The sequence below is a fragment of the Astatotilapia calliptera genome, chromosome 22, assembly GCF_964374335.1.
Source record: "Astatotilapia calliptera chromosome 22, fAstCal68.1, whole genome shotgun sequence".
NCBI lineage: Eukaryota > Metazoa > Chordata > Actinopteri > Cichliformes > Cichlidae > Astatotilapia > Astatotilapia calliptera.
The window spans coordinates 4,002,357-4,015,335 of record NC_137442.1 but is presented as its reverse complement, the minus strand read 5'-3'; the positions used below and the strand labels follow the sequence as shown (position 1 = coordinate 4,015,335).

Below are 12,979 nucleotides of genomic sequence, written 5' to 3'. Positions count from 1 at the left end.
ATCTCTAATAACAACAATGCTGCTCAATTAAGGATTGCAAAGCTACATCCGAACAGAGCACAAGACAAAGGGACAAAGCTCTTTGGACAGACGGAGACTGAACCAAAGTGCTGATGTTTAGTCATAATGTAAAGCACCACAACTGGAGAAAAACAAAACACACAATTCAGCACAAACACCTCATGTCAGGTTGTCAGCAGTTGTGCTTATTTTGCAGCCACAGGACCTGGGCAGCTCACAGTGACTGAGTCAACCATTAACTGCTGTGTGTACCAGAGTAGTGAGGCCATCTGTATGACAGCTAAAACTTGGCTGAAACTAAATCAGCACAATGATCCCAAGCAAAGCAGAAAATATGCAACAGAATGGCTGAAAAAGTAAAGAATCAAGGTGTTGTGCTGACCCAGTCAAAGTCCAGACTGCAACCTCATTGAAATGCTGTAGCAGGACCTTAAGAGCTCATAAATGAATGTCCACACACCTCAATGAACCGAAGCACCGCTGTAAAGAAGAGTGGACTACGTTCTAAGAGACTGAAAGTCAAACAGAAAACAATCGCTTCAAGCCATTACTGCTATAAGTAATAGTGCAAGCTCCTGAATGATGTGATGCACTTAGAAAAATGACTAGTTTGATGATGAACTGGTGCCTGTGTAACATTTTTCAGGCATCTGTCTAGTGGGGAAAAACTGTACCCTACTCTGAGTGACAAAGTACAACTGAATAATTAATTCAAAAGTAGTGCATGCAGATTTCAGAATATAAATGGAATGGAATAGTAACAGTGAGCAAAGGAAGGGGAGTTCATTGTATATCTGACAGTGGACTCATTTCTGTGCATGTTCTGCAGGACCGCAGTGCAGCATTCAATAGTGTTGACCACAATATCTTATTAGAGAGATTAGCAAATCCCATAGTTATTAAAGGTACTGTTCTGCAGTGTTTTGAATCATATTTATCTAAAAGATTTGGGGAGTGCAAATCACACACTAAGGTTAACTGTGGAGTTCCACAGGGTTCTGTGCTGGGACCAGTTCTGTTTACAGTATACATGCTTTTCTCGGGGAGTGTGCAGATGATATTCAGCTTTATGTATGTAGGAAGCCAGATGTAAACTGTCTTACTGAATTTGCACAAGATCTCTACAATGAGACGCATCCCCACTAAGAGTAATGCCTAATAAATTAGTTAATGACTTTATATTTTCTAGGGTGAACTACTGTAATTCATTATTATCAGGCAATGATGCAACAAAAATACTGACAGGAACCAGAAAGAACCACATTTCTCCTTTATTAGCTTCTCTTTGTTGGCTCCCTGGCTTCTTCCTGTTACAAGGGCTTTTTTCCTTCCTGCTGTCACCAAGTGCTTACTTGTAAAGGGTTGTTGATTGTGAAGCGCCTCAAGTGCCTTGAGGTAACGCTCGTTTTGATTTGGCACTACATTAAAAAATAATTGAATTGAATATCTAAGTAACTGTGCAGCAAACTGTGCGTACTGAGTCATGGCCAATTGTGCCCCAGTAGAACTTTACATCTACCAACATGTGCAGGGGTACTGTGGTGGTAAGACCAAACCTAAGAAGCAGCAGAAATTAAAATGTCAAAGTCTGAGCTATTGCTTGTTCTGCGCTGGTAAACAATGACAAGGACACAGAAGTGCAATAACAATAACAGTGTTTTTTATTCTGCAAAGAAGCAGCTTTGCTTTCTCTTTTTGATGTACTCAGCAGCTGTGAGCCTCCACCTTTTCCTTCAGTTCTTCAGCGCGCTCGTCCCAACAATACCGCCACTGTGTCCCTGATCAAGGTCACACAATATTCATCCACAGAAGTTGTTTTATGTCTGTCTCATTGTAGTTTTCCTAGATTAACTCTTTGTTTTAGACTGACTTCCAAAACCTAGTTCCTGTTCAGAGACAGACACCTAATACTTGCAGAGTTGGAAACAAAATTAAATCCCATTAAAGTGGAGATACAGTGAAAGCAAAAATTTCTAAAAACTCTGTTATTGTCAGTGTAGGTTTAGCTCTGATACTTTGCTAAGATATTTTTGGTCTCATTTATCCTCTGCGAACAGTCCCACTTTTTATTGCTTTGTCTCCCCTGCGTGCAGACAGTCAGCTCCAGACCTCACTCTCAGCTCACTCCTCACAGCGTCTGGAGCACACATTTCCAAAAATGAAAATATCAACTGGAGTTAGATAACGTGGCCGGCGCATAGCTAGCATAATGTGCTTTGATCTACTTCTGACACAGCAAATAATAGAGAGAGAAGAAGAGGAAGGGAGGGAGAGAGAATCAGCCAGAGGAGATAAGAAAAAAAAAACCTAACCACAAAGGGGAACACACCCACTTATGAGACCAAATAAACGCTCCAGGATATTATTTTGGATCTTCACACCACAAGCTTCTGCTCTTCTTCCTTATCATTCCTCACCCACTACAGTCCCTGCCCCAGTCCCTCGCCATCCTTTACCGGCTCTGCTCAATGACAACCAAAGGTCAAATTTTCCTTTATTTAAGTCCTCCAGCACCCTCCATTTGTTTTCATAAAGGAGCTGATGAGGCTGTGATAGTGTAGATAGAGGGAGGGGATCATGGCTCTGGTACAATGTGTGTGTCATCACATATGAGCATGTGAAGGCAGGACACAACAGCTGGATGCTGCACATAATGGGAAATGACAATACACATGCAGAGAGGTGACCACACTTTTCTTTATCAGCAGTTTGGGATATCTTGGGTTGTGGTATTTGTAGTGGAGAGAGACTTTAGTGGCACTGGCATGTGGGAATTTTCACAGAAAGCACCACCTCCTAAACTACAAATGACCACACTACTGCTGCATGTCTATGCTGTGCTGAAAGTCCTGTATCTGCCTGAACATGTTCACCTTGCACTCCTTCCTGACTGACTTACAATTTAGTTTTAAACTGGCACTGAACATTTAAATGTACAATGAGCACATTTGTACTCTTGTCTCTTTGTAGACCAGTTCCAGACCTTAGGAGCAAGAGCGCTTTCTTTTAACGTTTTAAACACTGAATTTAAAATTTGATTATTGAAGGTTTAGCCGAAATTCACTCTGAGACTTATAGTGTCGCGTTGGCTACAAACCACCAAAACATTTTCAGCCAGTAGAAGGAGGTTATGTCATTGGCATAGCTGTAAGTTCTAGTTAGCTAACTGCACGCCCATAACCATCTATAGGGTTCAAGTACCAATGAACCCAAAAAACATTAGCGTCACTAAGGAAGTGGGTAAGTTTGTTCTCTCTTGTGCTGTTTTAATTTCAAGAACACTGGAAAATTGCTAATTTACGATAAGCCAACAATTCCTGGCTAACAGCATCTGATACCAACACTGTGAAACTGAGATAATATTCCAAATGATTTTGATGCAATGATACAAACGAGTCCAAAAAATCGGAAACTGGAGCAAGAAAATTAAAAGTAACAAGAAGGAAGAGTAGCGCACTCTGGAATGATAGTGTAGGGGGCGCTCTAAGCAAAGAAATGGTTTTCCTTTTTTTCCTTGTGATTTCTGGGCAAAAATGTAAAAAGGTGAATCCAGGCTGTTAGAGCCTAAACCTTTGGAAGGGAAAGATCAATGCATAAGGTCAACAGGGGTCCTCACAATGGTGTGTGTGCGCGTGTGTGTAGCATTGACTTCACAGAAATGACCTACATGAGCTGAGCGTTCAGGCGCACACCTGAGTGCGCCGAGCCCGGTTCTGACTCATCCTGCAAGAGTCAATCTCGGAGCTTCCTGTTCATAACTCTCACCGTGTGTGTGTGTGTGTGTGTGTGTGTGTGTGTGTGTGTGTGAGAGAGAGAGAGAGAGAGAGAGAGAGAGAGAGAGAGAGAGAGAAACCCGGTATCCACTGCCTGCGTCTTCAATTTATTACGTCGCAGCATGACGCACAGAAGAGGGAGAGTCAAGAGGAGAGGATGGATGGAGGGAGGGAGGGATGGATGGAAGAATGGAAGGAAGGAAAGAAAAGAAGGGGTGAGTAAGAGAGGAAAGTGGAAGAAGGGAGGAGGGGGGAGAGGGGGATTTTGTCAGACACCCAGCATGCAATGACCTTAGTCTTGTGTCAAGGCGGAGGTCTCTCTCTCATCTCTCATACACACACACACACACACACACACACACACACACACACACACACACACACACACTGTCTGCATGCCCAGTGTCATCCATGTGGAGACGAAAAACGTCAAAGCGCATCTTATTCCGCTCACATCTCTGCTGCCTGTCTGTCCTGCCTCTCCCCTCACACACACACACACACACACACACACACACACACACACACACACACACACACACACACACACACACACACACACACACGCACTGAGATGCGATAGTAATCCCTACAGTAAACTGTGCAGACACTACACCCTGAAAACAGACACCTTTATGGGCACGAAAAGAGCAGAAGACCACCGAAGCGCTGCAACTTCCTGCGGGATAATTAGCGATAAGTAAACCTGGAAAATCACACATGTGTGTCTGTTTCATCTCATTTCTCTTCTTTTAAATTCTCCACATACATGCATCCATCCATCTCGCCACATGGCGGGATATAAAGAAGCGTGTCCTTACTGATTGTCCGGGATCCTATGCAGCCCATGTTGTCTTACAGAGGCTCGTTCAGCTCGGGGAAAATAAAATCCATCCGTCCAGCAGGCATTTCTCCCCGGGTCTCTTTCTCTGCGCGTTCCCCCTCTCCTCCGTTCTCCTCTCTGTCTTCTTCACTGTCCTCCTCTCCTCCGTATGTGAGAAGCAGAGAGGGTGTGTATGTGCGTGTCATCCGACTCTCTCTCTCTCTCTCTCTCTCTCTCTCTCTCTCTCTCTCTCTCCGCCGTACCGTCGTCACACACTCCGGTTTCCCCCAGTCACTGCTGATGTTGCTCTATCGCTCTCCCTCGCTTTGTCGCTGGCACGCACACACTAACGCGGACACGAACACATTGTCTTACATGGAAAGACAAACACAGTCATGCAGAAACATGGATGTGCACACGCGTAAAGGACGGGCAGCAGAAGTTTCTTCGGTGCTCTTATTTCCGTAAAGGTTACAAAGAACTTTCATCCAGATTTTACATATTTAGTCGCCACTACCAATGCAATGCAACACTCCCATTCCGGGAAAGACCCCAGAGCATGAGTCATGAGGGACACCCTCATAGCCTAAAAGTAGGAGGCAGATCTGATCTGATCGGGATATTTTGCATATGTTGAGACCCAAACTCAACCAAAGAACTGCACCTTCTACTTCAGTGATTTTCATCAACAAAATATCTCTGCAATGTGTTTATTGGTTCTCTTTATTTCTTTAATTTGGCCAAAATTTTTACTTTTGCTTCAGTGTGTAAAGGTTTGAGAGGTCATATGTGAAGGTCAAGGTCAGTATGTGTTTTTGGCCATAACTCAAGAATTATGACAAAATCTCCTACAAATACCTAACAGGATCAAATGAAGCCATGCCCGGCGTTTTGTCTGTTTGTCTGTGGTTTTTTATGTCCTGAAAAAAAAACATTTGTGGCCAATTTTAAATGGCAGCCTGAGGAACAAAAGAAAGGTTGACATTTTAAAAAATCTAGTCATTACTCAAATCAAAGAAGTCAGACCTGATTAGAATTTGGCAGATTTCCCCTTCAACGGCATTTCCTGTTGCATCTCCAGACTGCTTTCAGTGTGTTTGCTATTTTTAGATCTCTCCATGAAAGCCTATTATGACCATGTGTACTTGTGATTTCAACTATAGCCCACTAAACTTGTACAGAGAGCAAACATCAGCTTCTCTTTTAAAACTGGCCCGACCTTCAGCAGTTTCCATTTTGACAAGTTCACTATTTGCAAGTCCAAATACAGCAAAAACTACAAATGTAAATGTGCCGTTGTGGACTTTCTTTGCCACAACACCAGTTTCCTTTACAACATGCCCAGCTCACTGGATTGGTTTCCTGAGAATAGAAAAACAAGTCTAAATGTTGTCAGAGAGCTTTAACGATAACTAAGTAGGCTCTCTACTGTCACCTTGCACAAAAACACGTTACTTCGTTTATTGCACTGATACAGCAGCAGAACAAAGCTGCTCTCTTTGGCAAATATGCTTCTTTAAATCTAAAAGCCATCCACCAGACAGAAATGAATATTTAGCTCAAATGATTCCCACACGTGCAGTTTTTCTTCACAACAGTGTTGACAAAGAAGAGTTTCAGCTACAGATACAACTTGAAGGGCCAGATGTCCAGTGTGTCATAACATTGGAACCAAATCTGACCAAAACAACATTTGCATAATGAAAGTATCCCAGAATAAGCCTGAGAGTCTTTGCTGTCGGCCGCTGTGGTGCTAAGTTTGGCAAACGTTACTGTTTCACTTTGTCCACACAACCTTTCAGTGTGAGAATCATTTGGTGCTTTGAAGTATACTTTTCAAAAACATAATTATATAGTAATGTTTATCAGTGGAGTCATTAAGCCATTGTCTATGAAATGATATGATCCATAAATTAAAATGATGAGTAAATAAGCTGTGACTCCAATCATTTTGACATTTCTTCACAGCAAACATTTTAAATGTCAAGAAAAAAAATGCCATAAAGTAATTAATGACATTAAAGATGAGTGTTTTACATTTAGGGGAGTCGGGTAAACTAAGAATCTCTATGAGTTCTAAGTTAGCTGTCAGAGCTTCTGCATTGGTGTAAAAAAGCAGTCTGTCTTTATCTGAAAAATATGACAAATAAAAGATGTTTAAACATATTCAGCTAAGAGTTTTAACGTGACCAGTAAAATGATAAGCATGGGGTTGTACTGCAATATCCTCACATCTTCAACTCCATAATCAGCAGAGAATTGATGGTGTTATTAAAGGGCGATCGTGTGATTAGGGGCTTCAAACGTTAGTCGATCTTGATAAACTGCCTTGTTGAAGTAAACATGTTTATAGCAGTGAAACACACATTTGATCTCTCCTAAAACATTCCCTCTTCTTAACAACTGTATGGTGGGTGGAATTTTTATAGCTCATTTATTTTCCAGAGCCTTAAGTTAGGGGGTGACCACTTTGACTGACCACTGTCAGCATGCTAGGCTTCACCAGTCACTTCCTGTTTTAATTGGATACAGATATCAGTTTAAAATCCTCACTCTTACTTTTATGTCTCTACAAGGAGAGGCCCCCATTTATATCATCGAGCTTCTTCACCCTTACTCTCCAAACCGGATCCTTAGATCCACTGATAGCGATCTTCTGACTATTCCATGGACCCGTTTAAAAAAAAAAGAGGGGGGGGGGTCGTGAAGCCCATGAAGCATTTTTGATGCAATTATCTGCATGATGTTACATCTTGCTGTGTGGTACAGACATCCAGGAAGTTTGTGGTTCAGTCCTGTTGAATGAAACTTGAGTATTTAATTAGTTAGCTGATAATTAGCAGTAAGAAGCAATGTGTGCATGTGCATTGCACCTGTACAGGTTATGGATGCAGCTCGATAACCAAGCATGTAACTTTCTCATGCAAATGTGGTCATTTCAGGCTCCACAAAACTATGATTCCATTGACCAGAGCAATGGTTGAATTTTTCCCTGTTGCCACTGAACACATCTGTTGTCAGGAAAACGCACATGACATATTTTTCTGATTTTTTTCCATGAGTGGATCACTTAAGTGCAAATCTCTGTGTTTAACTTTGAGAACCTGAGACCAAAACTGTTCATATTTTGCTGCACTCACAGCCCATGAGCTGTACATCTTTTCATGGCTTTATCTGCACCTTTCAGCTACTAATCCACTCATATTAAACCTGTCTGCTCAGCTCTGACAGCGACATCCTTACTCATCGTTTGCACCCAGACGCCCGCCCATGAACCATCTGATGCACATTTCTTTCACCATCATCGTTGCTGGTAGGTCTGGAAGTTTTCATTCCACTTGGCTCTAAAGGTGAACAAGTGTTGATACGAGCGGCATCTCATGCATGTAATGTGCATCACGCTGCAGCCTGTTTCGGTTGTCCTGTTTGGGCTTTCCTCTCACTCCCTCATCTGTCTCTCACTAACAATGCAGTACAGTTGTTCCCCTCCTCCAAACATCTCTGCCCTGCCTCCCTTGCTGCCTCTCCCACAATATGAATATGAAAACACGCGGTGATTCAGCTAAGCAGTGCAGCAGGCGAGGAAGGACGGGGCGCTCTGGACTCTATTAACTCAGATCTCCATTTCAGACGGATAACAGAACTCGACTCTCTGAACTCAACACTCAATAGATATCTGACCGAGCTGGGGGATTGGAAAAATAGAGTTCAAAATATGTTATACTGTGACAATAAACTCACATTTTATGCAGGAAAAAGCATTTTGAAGCTACTGAGCAAGCATTTCTGTCATCTCTCTTAACACTGATGCATATCATCAGACATCAGAAGAATATATTTAAGCTTTATAGGATCATTTATCTTTATTGCAGCTTTGCAGTTTTGTTTCGTAGCATGTGCCATCATTCGTAGCCTTTCACCTCTGTGTTGGGTGGACCTGTTCTTTGATCAGTCCTGTTTCCTTTTGCTTGATGTAACTGGATGAAAGCATCAAAACCACCTGAAGAAACGACAGCTGACGTTATCGTGATTAGTGACAGGCCTTAAAATCTCACGTTGTTGTGTTTGAGTTTTGGTTCCTGTGTATTTATCTACTTTAGTTCCTCATGTTTCTTATTCTTGTTTCTATCGTTCCCTTCTATCCCGTCTTCTTCTGTCTCACTTACAGTCACTTCCTGTTTTAATTTTCTGCATCTAAAGTAGCTCTACTTCCTGTCTCTGGCTTCTGTCGCTTGTCTTCTTTAATTCCCTAATTCTTTTCACCTACGTCTGTATCTCATTCAGCTCATTTTGTATATCGTCTACCTCTCTGACTGTGTTTGTCAGATCCTGGTTTGTGTTAGGCTTGATTTTTGTTTTTTCTACCACTTTTATAAACAGATCATCTTTGCCAGAGTAAAGATTGACTTCATTTCTTCATTCAGTTTCTCTGCAGATGGATCCTCTTTTGAACAAAAACATGACAGCAGAGTATAAAAGCTGATATTCAGTACTGTACATCATTGCCTTGTATTTTGTTTCCAAGGATCTAGGCATTCTTTAAAAATGTTTAAAGTGGTCGTCAGAAACAGTTCTCAAGGTTTTTCTGAAGATTTGCCAAAGTTCTTCTTTGGACATCAGCTGCTTTTGGACCTATTTTAATGCCATGTCAGTTCTTGTACTTGTTCATTTTCAGAGGAATGTGTTTTAGACCCAGCGCTAAAGTCAGTGGCCAATAAATAACTCAATCATAAAAAGCACCCTCACTCAAGTATTAGTATTTAGTATTTATTTATTTATTGTCATTGTCAAGAACAATGAAATTGCGTTTGGGGCTTCCATACAACCCAAAAAAAAGAAGAAAATAATAAATACCCCTTAAAACCCAAGTGTACATATTTAACCCAGTGTGACTCCAATGCAATAAGACAATCCTTAGCAATAATGTTCGTAGAAAGGGATGAACAAACATTGGATATCTTAGCATGGTGTGCAAAGTGTCTTTGAAAGGATGAGGAAACTAGACAAGTACAAAAATACAGTTGGATTTTAATCCACCATGCGATATTTTGTGGCAGCATGGTGGCACGGTGATTAGCAGTGTTGCCTCATATCAAAAAGCTCCTGAGTTTGATTCCCACCACCTGGCCAGGTGGAGTTTGCGTGGGTTCTCTTCCTTCCTCAGACATGCAGTTAGTGGGGTTAGGTTAATTGGAGACTGGTGATCAGTTATGGATCGAAACAGAACCAATACTAGTGAGAATCCAAAGAAAAGCTTTGAATTTCCTTTTAAAAAGCTGGAGAACTTTTCCAGAACACTACTTAAAGAAAGCCTGTCTCAGATAGTTCAGACTTTGCTGAAGATTAAAGGTGCTCATACTAAATATGGACTTGTTAGAATTGAAAAGAACTCTGTTCGTACCTTATATACTATAATTTTCATGTATGTATCACATTTCAACAAATTCCTGCACTTGTTTCCCATTTTTCATAGTAAAATATAAAGAAACGAGGGGTGGCTCAAGACTTTTGCACAGTGCTGTATAAGGCCCTGAAAGCACTCATACTCACAGGGAGCTAGTCAGAGTCAAACAATACTCTGAAACTGTCGAACACAGAATGAGTCATTCTGCTTTTACCTTCAGCTTTCATAGCTGAAAATAAAATGAATGGGACACTGGTGGGAAGTGACGTCTGTGCCCTGAGCTTTGCCAGATGTGCCCTGAAATTAAAAAGAATAAAAATATCAAGTCCAAAGTTCAGCATTGCATGTAAAAACATGGTTTCGGGAAGCTGGGTGCTGCACGTACTGTAGTGAGGAGACTCGTGGTCTGATGATATTTGCAAATGCTCCCGTTTACTCTGATCAGAGGAGAAATGTTGACTCATATCAGCAAATTGAAAGTTGTCTTTGGCGGAGAGATGCAGAGCATATGGGAGGTTTTCTGTTGAGAATTATTAACAGTCATGGGTAGAAATGAAGAGATGAATGGGAATTAGATGGAAGGGGAGCAACATAGAAAGAGCAAAAAAGGGAGGTGAAACCCAAGCAACTGTGGATGCTTTCCAAATAAAAACTCGCCTGAGAGAGTGAAGTGATGGAGGGATGAAAGAGAGGAGGAGGGCGAAGTCTGAGTCATGCTGAGAGATGAGGAGAAAGAATTCAAGCAGAGAAAATTTATGGGGAATATGAGCTTCTGTAGGAATAGAAAAAAAACTTCAGATGGGTAAAAAAAGTAAGAGACGGAGGAAAAGGGGTTATTAGTATTCTGGCTGAGAGAGGAGAAGGGAAGACAAGAAGGAGGTAGAGGAGGAGCAATGAGAGACGGGTGAGGTGACGGTGCAAAAGGAGCAGAAAATTAATGGGAACTGACAAGAAGGAGAAATGTTATGTGTCTACATAAAGACAAACAGTGCTAACTATTTATAGCTGGGAGTGTGTTACTGAGTGTGCATGATACTTAATTGTACAGCTGGTTGTGTGTGTGTGTGTGTGTGTGTGTGTGTGTGTGTGTGTGTGTGTGTGTGTGTGTGTGTGTGTGTGTGTGTGTGTGTGTGTGTGTGTGTGAGGGAGAGTGAGGGACGTATGAGCACAAAAGAAAGTGATGAAAGGCTTTTCAGAGGACAATAGTTGTTAAATTGCTTTTTAGCACCAAAACAAATGGAAGAAAACCACATGACGGAAATGTGTTGAAGCGGAGTCCAGTTGTTTTCTCTGTTTTTTCCAGTCCTGCAGGCCAGATGTCCCCACAGTAGTAAAAATGCCCTGCTCATTTCCAGCACTTTCACAGTCCTCATCTTATGCTGCTGCTCAGTTTGTCTTATGTCTGAAACAAACTGTTACTGGCTCCTTGCCTTTTAAGACAGCTTTATTCTGATTGGCTTCCCTTCACAAACACAGGATCTGATGACCTTATTAGGAATGTCTTTTCTCTGTGACATCACAGAGTGCCAGGAGTAGAAAAAAATTATAATTTGGAGTGTAAACCAGGTCTTTTTATCAGTCTGAGCTCCTCCTCCCCTGAGCTCTTTAATCAAGGGACATTATACATGTTACCTAATGCTCTTACTCTCTGTCTTTTGTTGCCTTTTGTTATTGTTGGAGTCAAATTGTTAAATGTTGTCATTGTGTTTCTTAAATTTGTAAAGTCTTAGTTTCAAACTATAGGATCAAAGATATTCCTTTGTCTCTGACCACCTCTCCAGCCACTCTGGTGCTGGGGGAGGTTTTATTTTAAGCACATCCTATCTGAAAGATCTGTTTCTTGTGTGGTAAGCTTCCTGCTTTTATGATCCTTTTGGTGAGCAGGAGATCACACAAAGGCAACCCCAAACACATTCTCACGTACACAAAACACACACATTCTTGCACATGCATAGACGTGCACACACCTACACACATAGTGCCTTCTTTTAGAACCATAGGGGGGTTTACGAGGGGAGGTGCTTGTGTAAACTGTTTTCAATCAGGCTCAGGGAGGGGCCACCATCCTCCATGACTGGTTTGGGGTGAGGGGAGTTTCAGCTGCTTGTTTAAAAGTTGGTGGATAAACTGTTTTGGGTTTCTGAAGTGGACACAGTTTGAGGACCCGTGCTTTAACCAAACGCTCTTCTGATTGGCTGACTCCTCATTTATGTCACACATGTCTTCTCTGCCAGGAACAAGCTATTGTAGCTCCTCCCCCTTTAAATCAACTTATGAGTGGTTCACCCAGAAAGCCAGTAAAGGCGTCCTGGCCATCCGAGAGGCCAACAACAAACGTAAGCACATGCATGCATATACCTGTTCAGGTATATGCATGCATGTACTGCAACAGTGTTTTTTAAGCACAAAAAAATATTGTGCTGTATTGCTAGTGGTGTGATAATTGCTATACCTATTTAAGAAGCGAAACAGTTTTTTCCCTGTGTGTCTTACTTTACTATGCAAATTCTGACTTTTAAGGTGCCTGGAGCGCAGCATGACACCTTAAAGGTGGTCACCGTGGAGCTGGTCAATGGCCCACCCTGTCGTCATGTGAGTCTTTGGGATCATATGAGCAAAGATGTGAAGTGAGGGGGAAAGTCCAGCTGGCTTTAACTCAACCACTAAAATTACTGAGAACTCACAGAGAGAAAATATCCATTTTAGCAAATTTCATCAAAAGATCAAAGTGTCTATTTCTGGCTACCAGCTCCATCCTATCTGTAAAAATCAAATGACAAAATGAGGATCATTAATCAAACACCACAAATATATGCATGTGCAAGAGTTCAAGGTCTGATCAAAAATGTGATTTGATTTGTTCCCACTTCATGAAAGTCTCCGAACCAATTCAAATCAAGACAAGTAAATAAATGAATAGATTAGGTTGATGCATTTTTTCCCTTTTACCTAAAACTA

General features: G+C 41.6%; 1 protein-coding gene across 8 annotated transcripts in view; it reads right to left on the bottom strand.

Moving 5' to 3' along the window:
• LOC113014183 (uncharacterized) overlaps nt 1-4,842 on the bottom strand; it is a 71,751-nt gene extending 66,909 nt beyond the window's left edge. For 3 of the 8 annotated variants that reach the window (XM_026155548.2, XM_080296196.1, XM_080296197.1), the window contains exon 1: nt 4,616-4,840. In XM_026155548.2, the coding sequence (XP_026011333.1) occupies nt 4,616-4,643 (28 nt within the window). In that variant the 5' untranslated portion in view covers nt 4,644-4,840. Of the gene's footprint in view, nt 1-4,615 lie in introns of all 8 variants that reach the window. The other 5 variants (XM_026155546.2, XM_026155547.2, XM_080296195.1 and 2 more) reach the window with 4 other exon arrangements.
• Nucleotides 4,843-12,979: the final 8,137 nt, after the last annotated feature.